At 55.4% G+C, this 18,019-nt stretch overlaps 6 protein-coding genes across 6 annotated transcripts; 3 read left to right on the forward strand and 3 right to left on the reverse strand.

Annotated features, from left to right (window-relative positions):
* Positions 1-1,941: 1,941 nt before the first annotated feature.
* BROUX77_007491 (uncharacterized protein) lies at positions 1,942-3,900 on the forward strand (the record flags this gene model as incomplete). The annotated part of the gene is made up of 2 exons (XM_073752591.1): positions 1,942-2,348; positions 2,409-3,900. 2 exons carry the CDS (start codon positions 1,942-1,944, stop codon positions 3,898-3,900), a joined length of 1,899 nt encoding a protein of 632 aa, XP_073601784.1.
* Positions 3,901-4,278: 378 nt separating this feature from the next.
* Positions 4,279-5,544, reverse strand: BROUX77_007492 (uncharacterized protein; the record flags this gene model as incomplete). The annotated part of the gene is made up of 3 exons (XM_073752592.1): positions 4,279-4,762; positions 4,833-5,146; positions 5,224-5,544. 3 exons carry the CDS (start codon positions 5,542-5,544, stop codon positions 4,279-4,281), a joined length of 1,119 nt encoding a protein of 372 aa, XP_073601785.1.
* A 1,966-nt stretch (positions 5,545-7,510) lies between these two features.
* Positions 7,511-8,394, forward strand: BROUX77_007493 (uncharacterized protein; the record flags this gene model as incomplete). The annotated part of the gene is made up of 2 exons (XM_073752593.1): positions 7,511-7,914; positions 8,031-8,394. 2 exons carry the CDS (start codon positions 7,511-7,513, stop codon positions 8,392-8,394), a joined length of 768 nt encoding a protein of 255 aa, XP_073601786.1.
* A 360-nt stretch (positions 8,395-8,754) lies between these two features.
* Positions 8,755-10,015, reverse strand: BROUX77_007494 (uncharacterized protein; the record flags this gene model as incomplete). The annotated part of the gene is made up of 2 exons (XM_073752594.1): positions 8,755-9,876; positions 9,947-10,015. The coding sequence occupies 2 exons, from the start codon at positions 10,013-10,015 to the stop codon at positions 8,755-8,757; spliced, it is 1,191 nt and encodes a 396-aa protein (XP_073601787.1).
* Positions 10,016-11,285: 1,270 nt separating this feature from the next.
* BROUX77_007495 (uncharacterized protein) lies at positions 11,286-13,847 on the forward strand (the record flags this gene model as incomplete). The annotated part of the gene is made up of 5 exons (XM_073752595.1): positions 11,286-11,298; positions 11,554-11,615; positions 11,690-11,721; positions 11,788-13,516; positions 13,593-13,847. The coding sequence occupies 5 exons, from the start codon at positions 11,286-11,288 to the stop codon at positions 13,845-13,847; spliced, it is 2,091 nt and encodes a 696-aa protein (XP_073601788.1).
* A 668-nt stretch (positions 13,848-14,515) lies between these two features.
* Positions 14,516-17,728, reverse strand: BROUX77_007496 (uncharacterized protein; the record flags this gene model as incomplete). The annotated part of the gene is made up of 3 exons (XM_073752598.1): positions 14,516-14,762; positions 14,848-17,273; positions 17,336-17,728. 3 exons carry the CDS (start codon positions 17,726-17,728, stop codon positions 14,516-14,518), a joined length of 3,066 nt encoding a protein of 1,021 aa, XP_073601789.1.
* Positions 17,729-18,019: the final 291 nt, after the last annotated feature.

The following is an 18,019-nucleotide window of genomic DNA, read 5'->3' on the forward strand; positions in this document are numbered from 1 at the left end:
TAACTAGTGCAACTTGGATGTAGCAGAGAGGCTCTTGTTTGGGTCGTGGGGCCTTTCTGTATGTGCTGGCCAAGCCAGCCTTCTTCTTTTATTCTTCTTTCCAAGAAGCGGCGCCGAAGACGGGGGCGGGACGGCCGGGACCGGGATGCCATGCATGCTGGGTAGCACATTCATGTATGAACATACATACATACACATGCATGGATATCTTGTATTCATGTGCAGACAAGTAGATATGGACTAGTTAGTTGTGTTGACAGATTGATATGCAAGAAACACGCAGCGCATAGACAAGATTGTGTGTGGATGGTCACCCCGGACTAGTCAGTGAGATAATCCAAGTTCTCCAAGTAGACTTTGGGACCTGTGAGTTTAATAGGCGGTGAATAGAATGGACGGATAAACAGACAGACAGACAGGGAAAACTTGGATTGTTCTCCGTTTCGAACCAGGCCTTTTTGTAGGGGCTTGTCATGCAGCAGCTCGGTGTTGGTGTGATGGGGATCCGCGAGCTTGGTTTTCCATACTTGGTTTCAAGCAAGCAAGGAAGCATACAAGTACGCAAAAGTATACGCATGTGCAATGCGGTGACTATGGCGTGTACTGGTCAGTTAGAGTTACATCGAGTGGCACTTACACGGCCCCGGGGGTCTGAGCTCCAGCCAAACCCCAAAACACTAGTTAGCTGCAGTATCAAAACATCGCATCACTACCGCATATCTGGGCATTGGCCGAGGCTACAGCCCGACAGCGCCGATCTGCACCACGGGCATCAGAGATCGACTGCTGGAGTGCATTTCCCGAGGTTGTATTCGCATTCACAGGGTGCTAAAGAAGCCCAAGTACAAGTAGGGTTAGTTGGTTAGTTATAGATGCATCGGGTCTAGCTTCGCTGAGTAAGCCGCGCAGCTGCCGTCGGCTTTCTTGCCGGCTGTCTTGCTGATCACAACAAAAACACGGCAATACCCGCCGCTCGGTTAAAGCGTAGCTGCGTCCGGTAGCCGCTGCGCCTTCCTAGTGTGCGCCCTCCTCTTTCAAATAGCTCAATCGCCCAAGTCGGCAACTGCGCCATGAGGCCTCCTTGGTCCCTCCCGGTGGGTACCAAGTACCTGCCTGCGAAACTAACTACAACTTCCACAAGAACCCGGAGCCAGTGATGCAAAATTCTCTTTCTCTTTGCATCTTGTGGCCCCTCGCCATTCTCGTTCTGATCTTTGCCCTTGCCGCACGCAATTGACTGGCCTGGTCGTATCCCCTCCAATCTGCTCTTCCCGCAGCCGCTCGAACCAGCATCCTGGAACTCCGGCTTCCCGGAACCTCGCTGCATAGCAACCGGATTGTCTGTTGCATCTCTGCTCCATCGTCTAGGCTTAAGCCATCTTGCGAGTCTACCAATCGACGGCGGATCCCTTGGAATCCCCCCTTTGTGCTTCTTTAGAGTGGCACCGAACGAAAAAACGGCCGTGCCCTTGTGCTCCTGCGCTGCCGTCCGGGGTCCGGCCGCTCGGATCACCGCCGTCTTTCGACCCCCGCTCACCACTCTGCATCATCACATCCGTCAGCCTACCATTGCAGCTGCAGTGGCATGCAGGCCCCTGTTTTCCGGTATCGTGTCTGATCTGGAACTTTCATTCTGGGGCTTCCCTTTTACTGGTGCTTGTCCCACCCATCCAGGCCCATCCTGGTCTCTCTGCGTCTTGGTAATGCACCATCATTGATATCCACCGAACAAAGAAGTTTCAACAAAGGCCTTGTTCTCTGGGATCTAATCACGTACGCATAAACAAAGGAGAAAACAGGTTGGCTGACACGATAAGACGCACACGCCCCTCTCGCCTTCTTTACCCTCCCCACACCCCCAGTCTATGGGGGTCTGTATCCTTACCCCGACGGCATTTGCTCCTCTCCTCCGGGGATATTTGGGACTGTGGACTCCGATATATGAACACTTCCTCTGCCCCAGCCAAAAGTCCCTTATTACTCCCAAACCAGCCGCCATTTCCAACTTCCGTTTCAGTCCCACAGACAGCAAGCCCTCCTCCGATTCAGGCTCAAAATCAGACACAGAATCTTGTCCAGCCTCAGATTTGCTTCCAGTCTCAAGAACACCTAGAGTTGCATCCTGAAGCTGATTTCACGACCTCATCACCTGGTACTAGTCTCCTACCCTCGTCTATTTTAACTCACGGTTGGAGTGTCTTTGAACAGACAGCGACTCTTGTTCTCACCCATTCACAACTTGCTCGAGATATGGCTCCGTTTTTGCGTAAGCTTGTAGCTGGCCCTCGTGTTCTTCATGAGGAGTCTGGCCTAGACCTTTGCTATGTTACGCCCCAGATTTTAGTGACGTGAGTCTCTCCATGCTTTTCTTGCATCTCCAATGTATTTCTTCTAACAGATGATTCTAGTTCCGGACCTGCCCAAGACGTCTTCAAAAGCTCCTACAGAAACCCCCTTCCTCAGCTACTCGCCTTTCTGAAATCACGGCATCAAAACAATTGGGCTATTTGGGAGTTCCGTGCTGAAGGCACTGGGTATCCCGATGAGGCAGTTGAGAACCGGATCCACCATTACCCATGGCCCGATCATCAGCCTCCACCATTTCGACTCATTCCCTTGATGATGGCCAGCATGAGAAACTGGCTGAAAGAGGACTGCGGAAAGCCTACAAATGCTATTGTATCTACTGGCCATCCAAAGTCTAGCTTGCCTGATGACTGCCCAGCTGAAAATGGACGTGTGGTTGTCATTCATTGTAAAGCAGGAAAGGGCCGAAGTGGCAGTGTTGCTTGCAGCTATCTCATCTCTGAATGCGGTTGGCAGGTCCAACAAGCTCTTGACCGCTTTACCTCTCGACGCATGAAAGAAGGCTATGGAGAAGGCGTCTCTATTCCTAGCCAGCTTCGATGGATTGACTATGTCGAGAGGTGGACGCGGGGTGGAAAGCGATACACTGATAGAGCCATCGAGATTGTTGAGATCCGGACGTGGGGCTTGAAGCCGGGCGTCAAACTTGAAGTCAAAGCATACGCCAATGAGGGCAAAGAGATTGAAGTCGTTCACCGATTTAAAAGAAACGAGCGGACGGTCGTTGATTACCTTGCAAGAGACGACAGAGCAGGCTTCCGCCAGAAGCCTGCCACTTTTGACGAGCCCATTAGACCTCATATTGTCCCCCGGACAAGCCATCCTGGAGGCAGCAGCGGTACAGCTTGGCAGGAATACAACCAAAAGACTAGCAAAACTTGGTTCGGCGCTGCCTTTGGAAACATTAGTTTCTTCCAGGCACTTGCCTCTTCCTTTACTTCCAAGTCAGAGAGCGCGAGTATTATATCGTCACCTGGCAACTCGGTCATCAGCCAAGTCAGCAGAGCCCACAGCAGATCATCTTCTGAGGATAAGACCAAAACGGAGGGTCCAGCTGTGATATTCCGACCAGAAACTCCGATTCGCATCAACAACAACGACGTCCAAGTTTCGCTTGAAAGACGCAGCTTTACCCCGTCACCACTTCCTTTCAACGCCATGACATCCCTGGCTTATGTTTGGTTCAATGCCTTTTTTGAGGGAAATGGTAAAAGCGGCGTCTTTGAAGTGCCCTGGGAGGCCATGGACGGCGTCCGTGGGTCTTCAGCCAAGGGAAGCCGAGCTTTGGATCGCATGGAGGTTGTGTGGCGGGTTGCCCGCGAAGATGACATTTCGGTCAGGTCTGAGGAGATTGAAGAGCCAAAAATGGACGAGGAGGTGCCTGAAATGCAACCGGCGATCTGGTCGACTACGGTTGACTCTGAACTTAAGCTCCCCATAAACATTACGACAAAGATTGTGGACTCGCTCGACACGGTAAAGTCGGCCGACATTGATGGACGGCCACTCCATGAGAAGGAGGTGAAGGCTTGAAGCATGAGAGGAGAAGTTGGCACGAAGTTCATCTTGTTAGATGGCATGCCACCATTGATGCAGTATGCCATTATGACCATTAATGAATCAATTGACGATGCATGAATAAATATTCCATTGTTCTTAGATTCCTCGACTGGGGAAGAGGTTTGCTTGGTGTAACATTGATTAGTTACATATGATTTCTTCAAGTGCATGTATGTGCATGGGTACTTAGTTACATCAAAGGTATTATTAACAGCTCCAAAGCCAAGCTTTTCAGAAGAAAGAAACAAAAAAACCAAACGAGAGTAGACCCAGAATATCTTCAACATATTTACAAAACCCTTTCATACCCAAGTTCATACAAAACAAGCGCGAGCGGTCTAATAGACGCGCCTACTTCTGGTCACGGTTGCGCTGCTCTGCATACATCTCGACCGGGGGGTTCATCTGCTGCTGCGCATGCGACGGCAGCTCCGAGACATCCGAGGGCACGCTCATAGTAGGCGGTGCCGCCGCCGCCGGGGGCGTGGGCGAGTAGAGCACGGCGGCCGAGGGCGCAGGTGACACAGCTGACACGGCCGACATGGGCGCCGGCGACGACGGGGCCGGGTGGTCGACGGGCGCGTGGTAGGGCGCGGGGTTCTGGGGCACCGGCTGGTACATGGGTGCGGGCGCGGGCGCGGGAGCGGGAGCGGGGGGCATGTTGTAGACGGGCGGAGCTGGGCCGGTGGCGAGAGGCTTTTCGGGGTAGGCGGCGGCAACAACGGAGGCTTGGGCTTCGATGGGGCCGGGGCCGGTGGGCGCGGGTGCGGCGACGCCCTTGCGCAGGTCGAAGTAGGTCTTGATGAACCAGATGGAGATGACGAGGTAGAGGATCCTGAGTGGCGGGGGAGGGAGGCAGTGTCAGCAGGAGCCGAGACGCGGGGGGTCGGTGGTGGGGGACTTACATCTGCAGAGCGGACAGGCAGGCAATGGCGACTTCCATGGCCAGGCCCTTCTTGGTGAGCACCTGGACATACCAGCGGCGAAAGATGCTGCAGGTGCTGCTGTTGAGCAGGCTGCCGTCGTTAAAGCAGTTGGTAAGGGTCACGGGGTACTTGAACTGCGAGCGCTTGTGGGCGACAACGGCCATGGTGATGAGCCACATCAGCGTCATCCACAGGTTGGTTGCGATGACGATGAAGACGTGGTAGTAGCCGCGCAGGGCGGGCATCTTCTCGGTGAAGACGACGTAGGCCACGGCGAACCAGGTCATGATGGACTAGCGGGCGTGGAAGAGTTAGGAACGAGACACAGTTCAAAGACTTGGCGAGCGGAGAGAGAGAGGCGGCCACTTACAACAGCGAGCGACAGGCCGTTGCAGCTCAGGTACAAGTCATGCATGATGCGGGCGGACAGCCCGAGGATCGGAAGCGTCAGCCCGGCAATGGCACTAAAGACACCGACAACCCACGCCGGCGTGTCGATGATCAGCGCCGGCTGTCTGAGCCGGGATGCAGCTGCGGCCACGGCCACGGGCGCTGCAGGCTGCGCCATCGGCGGTGGGTAGTACTGCTGCGGGATGGGCTGCGGCAGGCGTGCGGGCACCTGGAGCGGCGCGGGGGGCGGCCCGGTTGCCTGCGGGGGGTGGACGGGCGTGAAGGACGAGGGCATGGTCATGGTGGCGAGTGACGGGGCGCGAGCAGTGTGTATGTGTGTATAGAGTGGGCTCTCTTGAAGAGAATGGAGACGGAGAAGGGGATGTGGTGGGAGACACTACTGGCAGTCCAACACGGCAGGCGAAAAAGGAAAGGGAAAGAGACAGGCGTGGAGAACCGGCTTTGGTCGCTGGGGAAGGGCTGCTCCTCTTATCCTTTTGTTCATCCTCACGCCAGCTCGCCTGTGTCCTCTTTGTGCCCGTACTGACCATACATGTCCTCGCTGTCACCGTGACTGGGCCGGCATCTGGTTGTTAGTCTTAGAGCCTACTTGATCCATGTTGTCTCTTGACCAGGACGAACGGCCGTGTTATCCCAGGGCTGATCCTGGGCGGAACAGGTGCGCACTATGTTACCTATGGCAGCTCAGTTGCAAACAAGGCCAGTGTGTGGTCTTTGTTTTATTTCCTTTTTTTATCGGCGGTAACTGGGCGTTTTTCTTCTTCACGTCGTATCACCAGCAATCTACGCAGGGAAGACTTGCAATATCTTTTTCCTGATAACCCCCTGGCACTCGCCCACTTGTTGTTGTCTCTCTGGGTGTTGCTGGTGATAACAGCCAGGGGGCTTACGCCCGGCTACAGAGAAGGCTACACTCGGCGTCTATAGATGCGGGTACGACACGGGCCCCCGGAATGGGACCCCCAACGAGGCCCCATCAAAGGAAGCACATTAGATATGTCTTATTGCTGCTTGTGGTTGCATGATGCAGGGCGGTTATGTGCGGTGCAGCAGGCGCGGTGGCTTGAAGTGACGTCGATGGAGCCTGTAGGTCGCAGAGGAACGAGCCACGGGGCCAAAGGAGAAAACAGAAAAGCTTGAACAACCTCACAGACTTGCCCGTCCAAGATGTAATGCGCGCAGATCAAGTCAAGTTAAGCTTGATACATAACTTACCACCCAGGGAGACCGCCCGCGGCATGAGGTTCCGCAGCCAATCACAGCGCAGCACATGTAGAGTTGGCGGGCCAATCACAGATGGCGCTCGGCGACACGGGAACAGTCCGGCACAGTGCGCGCATCGTTGACCGAGACCCAGAACCACGTCGACCTTGGGCTCTGGATGCGCGATAGGCCGGGCTGTTCTGTCCAGGATGCATAGTTGCAGGTCTTTACATATTGCACAAGATTTTTTGGTTGTTTTTTCTGGGTTGGTTTGGTTTCCTTCGCTCTTTGACTATGCAGACAGGTCTCCTTTGGGGCATGTTTTGCACACCGTCGATATGTGCGCTGGCTTATTGCACTGTATCTGCACTGTTACCCCAGCTGTTGCAGTTTTTTCTCGTTCCTCTTGTATCTTTTATTTTTCTCCACGTTTTTCCTACGCCCGACGCTCTTGAAGACTCCTTTTTTCTTTTTAGCTTTGAGTGGGAGGCGTTCAGCCTCTTTCTTCAGCGTTGCATTTTTCTTTCATGCATGTACAACAGGAGAAGAAAAAAAAGTTGCAGCAAAGTCAGCCAAGGCAGACTCAACATGATGCCACCGAGAAAATAAAAGAAAAAGAGGGGATAGTATCCATCCCGTCGCACTAGGGTATGTAACCCTTGGTACGCGCAGGCAGCCGAATTAACATCTGCGCGCCCACCAAGTTGTGATGACGATGTTGTGAAGAAACTTGAGTGTGAAGCTTTGGCACAGCAGAGTGGAAGTGGTGGGACTTCTTGGTCGAGTCATTGTGAGCCTTTCGCCAGGGCTGCGGTCTTGTTGGTTGCCCCAACAATACAACCAACGGCAAAGACTTACATGCACGAAAATAAAGGGTAAACTTGAAACAAGCGCTTTGCTGGTCACTTTTTATTTTTTATTTTCTCTTCTCCTTTTATCCAGGGCGTCTTGTGCTCCCTCTCTCCAGCTCTCTCGCATTTCTTTTTTTTTTTTTTTTGTTTCGCGCTGTCTCTGCGAGAGTATCTGAAGAAAAGACTTGAAAAATGCTGTCGTCTCTCCGGCGCGATCGCGGCCCCACACGCGCCAGCACCGCCGCCGTCTCTGCCGCAGAGTGCGGGTCCTTGCTAGCCGAGAGCCGGCGCGGCGCCGCCACAGGGATCGTCGACAAGACACGGCCGCTGCAGAGCGCCCGCATGGCCGGGGCCGGGGCCGGCATCAAGTTCATGGATTTGCCGACGGAAATCCACCTGATGGTTTCGCGCCTGCTGATCTACCCGGATGCGCTGTCGCTGAAGCACTGCAGCAGCTATCTGTACCATCTGGTCGATACCGGCGTCACGGTCAAGGTGGAGTGGCTTGTGCTGCGGCGCAGTTTGCATCTCAAGTGCCCAAACGACAGGAAATGTGATCTCGGTAGTGACCTGCGGTTCTGCCGTGGCAGCGTGCCGTAAGTGAGTCCCGTTTAGCGAGGCCATGGCCCAGCCGCGCTCAGGCTACTAGACACCGTCTGGGCCAGCCAGCCTGTTCCTCTCTCCTGCCACGCTGACACTCTGCTCTCTGTAGCCTCCTGATCCAACACTACCGCAACCACCTCGAGTGCGAGGCGCGCCCGGGCATTGGCTGCATGATCTACAACACCAAGGTGTGCTTCCACCGCCGCACGCCCGCCGACCGCATGCGCCAGTGGCTGCGCGCCGTGCTCCTGCGCGATGCGCCGCGGCTTATTATCGGCGCGCTGGTGCTGGCTGTGTGCTGGCTTGCTGGCGTCGGGGATCCCGGGGAGCGTGGTGCTGTGCTGCGTGTGGCCGGCTGGGAGTGGTGGATGGTGCCGCTGTCGGTTACGTGCGTCGCGATTCTGGCTGTCGATGCGGTGAGGCTGGCGCGGTCGGTGTATCGCCGGCGGACCGGTGTGGTGCGGGAGTGGTGAGACGGCAACAGAGTCGGCCATAGAGACAGCGAGAGATGGAGACAATGAAAGTGGGAGCGCGACGGTTGCATGTACAAGTACCAAGTGCCGTTGTTTTTTATGTGTTTGTTTTTTATGTGGTGAATCTCACAAAACTCCAGAAACGCCCATAAGGTTTGCAAGCAAATCCCGCCAAGTCAACGTAAAAGACAATAAACAGAGAGATGTAGTAGTGGCAGCGAAAACAGACTCGTATGGTTTCCCTCTTGTTCCTCCCCTCCCCCTCGCATCTTTTGTCTACCTCCTTCTCCTCCCCCTTCGTCTGGGACGAAACGTGCCCTCTCCAAGCCCGGTCCTCCTTTTCCTGTCCTCCTATCCAGTCTAGTCCATAGACTTGGCTGCCTTGGCCTTGGCCTTCTTCAGCTTTGTTTTCCGGTCGGCAATCTTGGTGTTGAGCTGCTTGGTCTCGGTCTCGACAGCCGCAGCGGCGGCAGCAGCAGCCTTGGCCTTTTTGGTAGCAGGCTCCTTGACGGCCTTGTCGGTAGACTCGCCGGCCTCGGACGAAGCGCCGGACACGGCCTTGCGCTTCTTGCCAATGTTGGCCTTTTGCGCCGCCTTGAGGGCCTTGGCTTCCTCGGTCTCGTCGGCAACCACGTCCTTGCCTTCCAGCCACAGCTCTTGGGCCTGGTAGATGGGCAGCGCTGCGGTCTCGGGGCCCTTGATCATCAGACTCCGCACGTTGTTCCACTTCTGCGGCACAAATTTCTCAACCAGCGCGCTGACGACAGCCGTGACGTTGGCTGCAATCTGCTCGCCCGACCAGCTGGCATAGCCCACGCGGATGGCGGTGTTTGTTGACGGCGACAGGTTCACCAGCGCAGAGCTCAGCGCCTTTTCGATCTCGGCAGCAATCTCAGCGGCAGTACCGGCGTTGATGTTGTCCTCGGTCTTGACGCGCTTGGCACGCTTGCCGTCGGCGCCACGGGGAGCCTTGGACTGCAGCACAACGGGAATGGGCCGCTTGGTGGTCGACTTGTAAAAGGTCTTGCCCAGAGCCTTAGGCAGACGGTTGATGATGCGGTCATCACCCAGGAAGACCTCGTGCTCGGAAAATAGCTTGCGCTGGGCTTCGTACTGGCTGTACTTGGCCTTGAGCTTGGACAGATCGATTACACGGGTGATGCGCTTGGCTAGCTCAGGGGGGAAGTCCTCTGAGCCAATAATGTTCTTGTACGCGCGCTGAGGGTCGGCAGTGATCAGGCAGATGGTCGACCATTCGCTGGTGTTCAGGCTGTGCGGAAGGGCAATCTTGGAGGGCTGCAGGCGCGAAGTATCGGAGATGTGTCTCTTGGTCGTCAGATTCAGCCAGATAGGAGTCTCGCTTATGGAAGACGGAGTCTCGGCGTCGGGGTCGTCAAGCAGGGACTTCTTGGGCGCAGACTCGGATTTTTCAACCGCAGACTTCTTGATGTGAGAAAGCAGAGCCTTGGAAGCCTTGAGGGTCTGAACAGAAAGAATTGGGTTAGCAAGCTGGAACTGACTGGGGCTTTTGCCCAAAGGAGATTCTTCGTACCTGGTCGGCGTTGAGGAGAGACTCAACAGAGGTCTGCGCCGGGGCAACAACCGTCTTGGAAGGGGCCATTTTTGCAGGAGTTGTGAAGATTAAAAGCGACTAATAGAAAACCAGCGCAAATGCAAAAGAAAAAAAAGAGGGACACAAAAAAGACAACAAACAGCTTTGCGACGTTAGATCTGGGCGGGAAAAAAATTGGACAGAGCAGAGTGCGGGTTTGCTGGCAGTCTGCGGTGCCTCGACAAAAAAAAATCATTCTGTCAGCGGCTCGCGATAAAAGATTTCTTCGGCGCGATAACGATAAGGCAGATAGGATTAGTGGGGCGTTGGTCGGTCACCGAGTTGGTCTCGGTGAGCGGTGAGCGGTGAAGAGCACGATTTTGCTATTTTCTGAGAGGGCTCTTTCTATGAAGCAGTTGCACAGGCCACTTGCCCAATTACCGCATATATTTATGTGTGTACATATGTACATACTTACAAATGCACAAAGGTACTTACTTTTGGATGCGCGCAGAGGACGGGCTGGACGCTGTTTATGTGGTAGCTGCTCATCTAACCGTCGACTTGCGCTGCGATGTGTATTTTTTGCATGTAGCTACTTGTACACATGTACCTTTGTATTCCTGTATAGGCCGAAAGTGCTGGAAACTTCTCTGCGATTCGATTTGCAGCCAGAAGTCGCCGTTGTTGGTGGGGCTAAAATTGGGCACAAAGACCGGCCTGGGCTGGATAGAGAGGGCGTGCCGTGGCAAGAGTCATCGCTTAGGGGATGCTTGTAGGGCTCTTCAGGCAGCAAGACCCCTGTAGGCGAGCCCGCGAGTCCACTGAAGAGCCGCTGAGGGCCTGGTGCTACGGCGCCTCACGATGCTGGGCACTTGTGCTCTTCTTCTTTCTTCTGTGGTCTCGGCCATCCTGATACCAATCAGATAGAAAGACGCGGCGGCTGGCTAGGCAAACAAGAAGGAAATAAATAGAACGACTCTCTGTTTCTCGCAATACTCCCGGCTCTCCTTTCTCTCCATCTGCCCACCCGCCGTCTTTGCCGTGCCCTACAATTCAATCTTCACCAACCAACTGATACTGACTGCTGTGTTTGACGACTAACCCTAACAGCCCGGCTGTCCCACCACCCCGCCATTTGCTCCCAAATCCTTCGCCTAAGCATTCTCTCGCCCATCTTGTCTCCTCGCTCCATCAAACCTGCAACTTTTTTTCTCGATTTAGAGTCTCTCTCTGCCAGAACCTCCGACTCTTTTCCGCCTGCCTGGTTCGCCGTGCTTTTTGCTTGTCGATATACCCCCTTTTCCTTTCTACACATACTCTCCCAGATTCTATCGCCATGAGCGTCGTTGGTAAGTGTGGCCCTCGCTAAAAATTGCTGTTCTTTTCTTCTTTGGGACCCCTCGGTTGTATTAGTTGCAAATCCGATTAAAAATATTCTCGACCCCGCGGAGCCGCTTGGCGCCCTCATGGCAAGCCCTCCGAAAACGCCAGAGCCGCCCGCTGATGGCCTTGTTTTTGGGGCCACCGGAGGCCCGCGGGCCGCTTGGAACGCCGCCATCTACCGCTGAGAAGAACCTCGTGGCTAACGCAGCGCTGCTGGGCAGGAATCGATTTCGGTAACCTCAAGACTGTCATTGGAGTCGCGAGAAACCGCGGTGTCGATGTTGTGAGTCTTCCTCCGCTCCGTGAACCGCCTCTGCCGGTGTTGATGGCTGTCTGATGCTAACTGACTGTGTCCAGATCGCCAATGAAGTCTCTAACCGCTCCACTCCGTACGTGCTTTCCGCTCCCAGGACCCGCTCCGCTTCGTCGCATATCCCGTGCTAACACTCGTCTAGTTCTCTGGTCGGCTTCGGCCCCAAGAGCCGCTACCTCGGTGAGGCTGCCAAGACCCAGGAGATCTCTAACCTTAAGAACACCGTTGGCTGCCTGAAGCGCCTGATTGGCCGCTCGTTCAACGACCCTGAGATGCAGATTGAGCAGCAGTACATGAGCGCCCCCATTGTCGACATCAACGGACAGGTCGGTGTCGAGGTCAACTACCGCGGCGAGAAGCAGCGCTTCACCGCCATCCAGCTGGTTGCCATGTACCTGAGCAAGATCAAGGACACTGCCACCAAGGAGCTGAAGCTCCCCGTCCAGGAGCTTGTCATGTCCGTCCCCGCCTGGTTCACTGATGCCCAGCGCCGCGCTCTGGTTGACGCCGCTGACATTGCTGGCATCAAGCTGCTGCGTCTGATGAACAGCACCACTGCTGCTGCTCTGGGCTATGGTATCACCAAGCTGGACCTTCCCGGCCCCGAGGAGGCTCCCCGCCGTGTCGCCTTTGTTGATGTCGGCCACAGTGACTACACCTGCTCCATCGTCGAGCTCCGCAAGGGCGAGCTCTGCGTCAAGTCCACTGCCTGCGACCGTCACTTTGGTGGCCGTGACTTTGACAAGGCTCTGGTCGACCACCTGCAGAAGGAGTTCCTCGCCAAGTACAAGATCGACATCTTCACTAACCCCCGTGCCAACAGCCGTGTTCTGACTGCTGCCGAGAAGGTCAAGAAAATCCTGTCCGCCAACCAGCAGGCTCCCATAAACATTGAGTCGGTCATGAACGACGTTGATGTCAGCGCCATGATCACCCGCCAGGAGTTCGAAGACATGGTTAAGCCCCTGCTCGACAGAGTTCATGTTCCCCTTGAGCAGGCTCTGGCCGAGGCCAAGCTGACCAAGGACGATATTGATATCGTTGAGGTCATTGGTGGTGGTCTGCGTGTCCCTTCTCTCAAGGACCGCATCCAGGAGTTCTTTGGCAAGCCCCTTTCTTACACCTCTAACCAGGATGAGGCTGTTGCCCGTGGCTGCACGTTCAGCTGTGCTATTCTGTCTCCCGTCTTCCGTGTCCGTGACTTCGCCGTCCAGGACATTGTCAGCTACCCCATCGAGTTCACCTGGGAGAAGGCTCCCGATATTCCCGATGAGGACACTAGCCTGACTGTCTTCAACCAGGGCAACATTCTGCCTTCTACCAAGATTCTGACCTTCTACCGCAAGCAGCCCTTTGACCTGGAGGCCCGGTATGCTGCCCCCGAGCAACTGCCTGGCTCTGTCAAGCCCTGGATTGGCAAGTTCTCTGTCAAGGGTGTCAAGGCCGATGGCAAGGAGGACTTCATGATCTGCAAGCTGAAGGCCCGTGTCAACATCCACGGTATCCTAAACGTTGAGAGCGGATACTACGTTGAGGACCAGGAAGTCGAGGAGGAAATTAAGGATGAAGACCCCGAGTCTATGGATACCGACGCTCCCAAGAAGACCCGCCTTGTGAAGAAGCAGGTTCGCAAGGGCGATCTTCCCATTGTCAGCGGCACCCACTCGCTTGACGAGGCCACCAGAGTTGCTTTCCAGGAGCAGGAGGCTTCCATGGCTGCCGAGGACAAGTTGGTTGCCGACACCGAGGAGAAAAAGAACGAGCTCGAGACCTACATCTACGACCTCCGTGGTAAGCTGGACGACCAGCTTGCCGACCTGGCCAGTGAGGAGGAGAAGGATGCTATGCGCGAGAAGCTGACTGCTGCCGAGGTAAGCCTTTTTCCAGTTTTCCCGTAACCGTGACATCAAAATATGAATAGCCTGCTAATATCTCTCGACCAAATAGGACTGGCTGTACGAGGATGGCGAGGATGCCGGCAAGAGCGTCTACATTGCCAAGTTTGAGGAGCTGCGCATGATGGCCGGCCCCGTCCTGGGCCGCTACTTTGACAAGGTCGAGGCTGAGCGCCAGGCTGCCCTCGAGCGTGCCGAGGCCGAGCGCGCCGCCAAGGCCGCTGCCAAGGCCGCTGAGGCCGCTGAGGCTGCCAAAGCCGATGAGGTCATGACTGATGCCGAGACCAAGTCTGAAGACCCCAAATAAGCTGACAACTCTTCATCTTCTTCTCCCCCCCTTCTCCCCTTTTTGATTTTTTAGACGAAGGTTATGGGAGGATGAGGCATACACACGCACCCTCAAAAAAAAGAACAAAGAAAGAAAAGGATAAACCAACCACCATTTGTTATTTATGTACGTTTTGATGCAAACAAGAATGAATGAAACAAACTTATAAAAAAAAGAACTTCGGCAAAGGCTGGAAAATGTGGTGTAGATGTCATGTGGAAATGAATGTTGGGAGATGTGAGTGATGGGCTTCTTGCTCGTGTGGTACGGATGAGTAAGCAGCCGAAAAGTGACATCCTGAATGCCCAGTCACATGATCATTTCACGACTTCAACTTCACGAACATCACCACGTTGAGAGGCTGATTTCTTTTTTTTTTTTTTTTTTGAAAGGGTGCCTTTTTTATTTTCTTCAATTGTTACGTTACATGCCAATTTATTATTTCTTTCCCTTGCCCATTCAATTTTTTTAGTCCCAAGAAGAAAAAAGGAGAGAAAAAAGAAAAACAAAAGAAGACGACACAAAAAAAAAGACAGAGGAAGGGAAGAGAGGAAAACAGAAAGGAAAGACAAAAAAACAAGGTTATCTCCAAGTTTTCCACTTCCCCCCCCTTTTTTTCTTCCTCTTTTTCTCGACTCTTCTCACGCCTATGCTATGTCGAACAAGGGCTTCAGCTTCTTGATAAGCAGCCACTCCTCGTTGGACACGTCGGCGCGGTAAAAGTCCTTGAGGCAGTCGATGCTGGCGCGCGAAATGAGCGAGTACAGCTTGTCGGATTCCTCGAGGTGGCGGCCGTACGTTGGCTGGTGGTTGCCCATTTCGATCTTGACGGCGACCGAGGGCTGGCCCTTTTTGCAGACGGGGATCTGCTTGTGGTCGCGTTCGATGGAGGTGCTGTAGTTGGTGGGAAAAAGGGAGCTAGTTAGTTTACGTAGATCTGTGTGTGTGTGTGTGTGTTGTGAGGGGGGATGTGACTTACACTCGGCCAATACCGACAATCTCCTTCTGGCCGTTGTTGCCGGTGCGCACGGCGGCGAGCGGGGTGTTGATCTTCAACTGGCCCTCGGCGACATCGACACCAACGACAATGGGCGTAGTCTTGTTGAAGACGGCGACGGTGTTGAGCACGCAGGGGAAGACAGCGAGCATCTTGGACTCCTCCTTCTTCTTCTCGAGCATCTCGGCCTGGTGGGCCGTGAAGGCGTCAAAGAGGTGGTAGATGATGTCGGCCTGGAAGATCTTGATACCATTCTCCTCGGCGTACTGCAGGGCCTCCTTGTCAACCTTGACGTCGAAGCACAGCATGACGGCGTGGTCGGGCGACTTCTCCAGCATGACGCCCGTCTGCATAATGTCGCGCTTGTACACGGGGCCGATGCCGACCGTGGCCACGGGGATCTTGCAGTCCTTGAGGAAATCAAGCAGCGCTTCAAGCGAGCCCAGCGTCGACGCCTGGACCGACACGCCGCGGCCCGTCGTCTCAACCCGGCTGAACAGCGTGGCCAGATCGCTCTCGACCTCGTCAATCAGGTCGTCCTCGTCGTCGTCGGGCCCGACGACTAGCAGGCGCGAGCCGGCAATGGCGCCCTCAAGCCCGGGCGCCGAGATCTTGATACCCATGGCGGCCTTGATCTCCTTGTTGTGCACGTAGGAGCCGCGCACGCGCAGCTCGCGCATGGGCGCCGGCGTCAGCAGGGCACGGATGTTGGTGACAATGGCGCCTTCGGTACCACACAGCACTATCCGGTCGCCTTCGCGCAGCACACCGTTGGACAGGATAATGTCAATGGTCATGCCGAAGCCCTCAATGGCCTTGACTTCCAGCACGGTGGCCTGCACCTCGGACAGGTACATCAGGTTGTCGACCATGCGGTCTTGGGTCAGCTGCAGCAGCAGCTTCAGCAGATCGGGCACACCCTCGCCGGTGTGGGCCGAGGTGGGCACGAGCGAGACGTTCTTGGACATGTTGCGGTTCTCGTAAAAGAGCTCCGAGTTAAAACCCTGCTCGGCAAAGGCCAACTTGGTCTGGTCCAGGCGGTTCTGGAACTCCTTTTGCACGCTGCTGTTTTGCTGGCTCAGCGAGTCGCGGAAGCCGTTGTTGTCAATCTTGTTCCAGCCGTACAGACGATCAATCTTGTTGAGCGCAACAATAAAGGGCGTCTTACGGTCACGCAGCATGCGCATCGACTCGAGCGTCTGCTGCTCCAAACCGTGCATAATGTCAACTACCAGAATGGCAATGTTGCACAGCGACGAACCACGCGATCTCAGGTTGGAGAAGGACTCGTGACCGGGCGTGTCAATGATGAGCAGACCGGGCACCTTGAACTCAAACGAGTTGTCTCTGTTGACCACCTGCGTCTTCTGCTTGATGGCCTCGACGGGGAAGTACGTAGCACCAATCTGCTGCGTAATACCACCGGCCTCGCCCTCCTGCACGTTGGTCTGGCGGACCTTGTCTAGCAGCTTAGTCTTTCCGGTATCGACGTGACCCAGAATGCAGCAAATGGGCGAGCGCAGGTTGTCGGCAGAGCGGGCGTCGAGCGCAGCCTGGTGAGCCTTTTCACGGCGCTCGGCAGCCTCCTTCTTGCGCTGGGCCTCGAGAGCAGCACGCGTTCTCTTGGTCTCTTCATCCTCCGAGGACTCGCCATCATCCTCGTCGCCGTCCTCATTGGTAGGCTTGCCAGCAGCCTCCTCGTCCTCTTCATCCGAGGAAGCATCCCAGCTGTCCTTGATGTCGTCCTCCTCAGCAGCCTTGGCAGCAGCAGCCTCAGCAGCTTCAGCAGCGGCCTTGTCAGCGGCAGCCTTCTCGGCGGCGGCCTTGGCCAGGATCTCGGCCTCGATGCGAGCACGCTCGGCAGCCTCTTCCAGCGCCTTTTGCTCGTCAACCTTGGAGGGGCCGCCACGGCCCTTCTTGCGCTGATCATCCTTTTTCTTCTTCTTGTCCTTGTCGTCGTCCTCGCCGTCCATGGCGCCAACCTTGATGCCGGCAGCCAGCATCTGCTGCAGCTTGCGCTCGTTGCGCATCTTCTCTTCCTTTTGGGCCTTGGACAAGAACTTGCCCTCGCGCTTCAACTGCTCGACTCTCTCCTTCTCGCGCTGCTTCTTGGCCGCCTTGATCTCCTCGCGGCGGATGGCCTCCTCGGCCTCCTTGCGTTCAAGCTCCTCCAGGCGGGCCTTTTCGGCGGCAGCGGTGGCAGCAGCTTCCTCCTCGCGTCTGCGGCGCTCTTCCTGCTGCTGCTGGATCAGGCGCAGGTGGGCGGGGATCTTCTTCTTGGAGCCCGAAGCGGCCGAGGTGGGTTCGGGAGCGGCAACGTCAACGGCAGCAGGGGCGGCAGCCTCCTCCTTCTTCTCGCTCTTAGCGGGTTCGGGGGCGGCAGCACCGCTCTTCTTCTTGAGGGCAGCCTATATTTAATTTCAAGCATGTTAGCACCAGATTCAGATTGCTATGCAGGCATCTGTGGAACGGACGGAGGGAGGGGAGGTGAGGGGGCCTTTCCACAGCCCTGGGCAACGAAGAGGGGACGGAAAATAGAGATACTAACCTGCTCCTTCTTACGCTGCTTCTCACGCTCCTTCTTCAGCTTTTCCTTTTCGGCCTTGGTCAGCAGACGGCCAGGCTCCTGCGCGGGGACGGCCTCGGCCTCCTTCTTGGTCTGCTTCTGCTTGTTGCGGCGCATGATGGCCATGAGACCGCCGCCGCCGCTCTCCTGTTCTTCGGCACCGGCGTCAGCGCCATCCGCATCGGCAACAGGCTCGGCGGCTGCGTCGGTGGGTGTGGCCACGGGAGCAGCCTCGCCAAGCTCGGCCTCCCAGTCATCGGCCGCAGCCTTCTTGCCGCCCTTCTTCTTCGGAGCCATGCTGGGTGGGTGGGTATGAATATCCTGGTCGTTGGGGTTGGAGAAGCGAAGAATTCCTAGTGCGTAGGAAAATGACGACAAAGGGCAAAGAAAAAGACAATAGAAATTGCCGTGGGGCTTGGTTTCCAGGCTTTCGCTTCTTGGTTGGATGGGCTGGAAAGAAGACACTATCTTTCGCCTTTGCAGTCTCTGCAGGAATGACCAAACCCGATCACAGAGGCTGCAGATGGATGTGGTTAGCGGCTAGGGTTACAGCTTTTTTTTTCATGGAAAATTTGGCGGGGTTGATCT

Source organism: Berkeleyomyces rouxiae, assembly GCF_048999995.1.
Source record: "Berkeleyomyces rouxiae strain 22BRR77 chromosome Unknown BrBRR77_ptg000012l, whole genome shotgun sequence".
NCBI classification, from domain to species: domain Eukaryota; kingdom Fungi; phylum Ascomycota; class Sordariomycetes; order Microascales; family Ceratocystidaceae; genus Berkeleyomyces; species Berkeleyomyces rouxiae.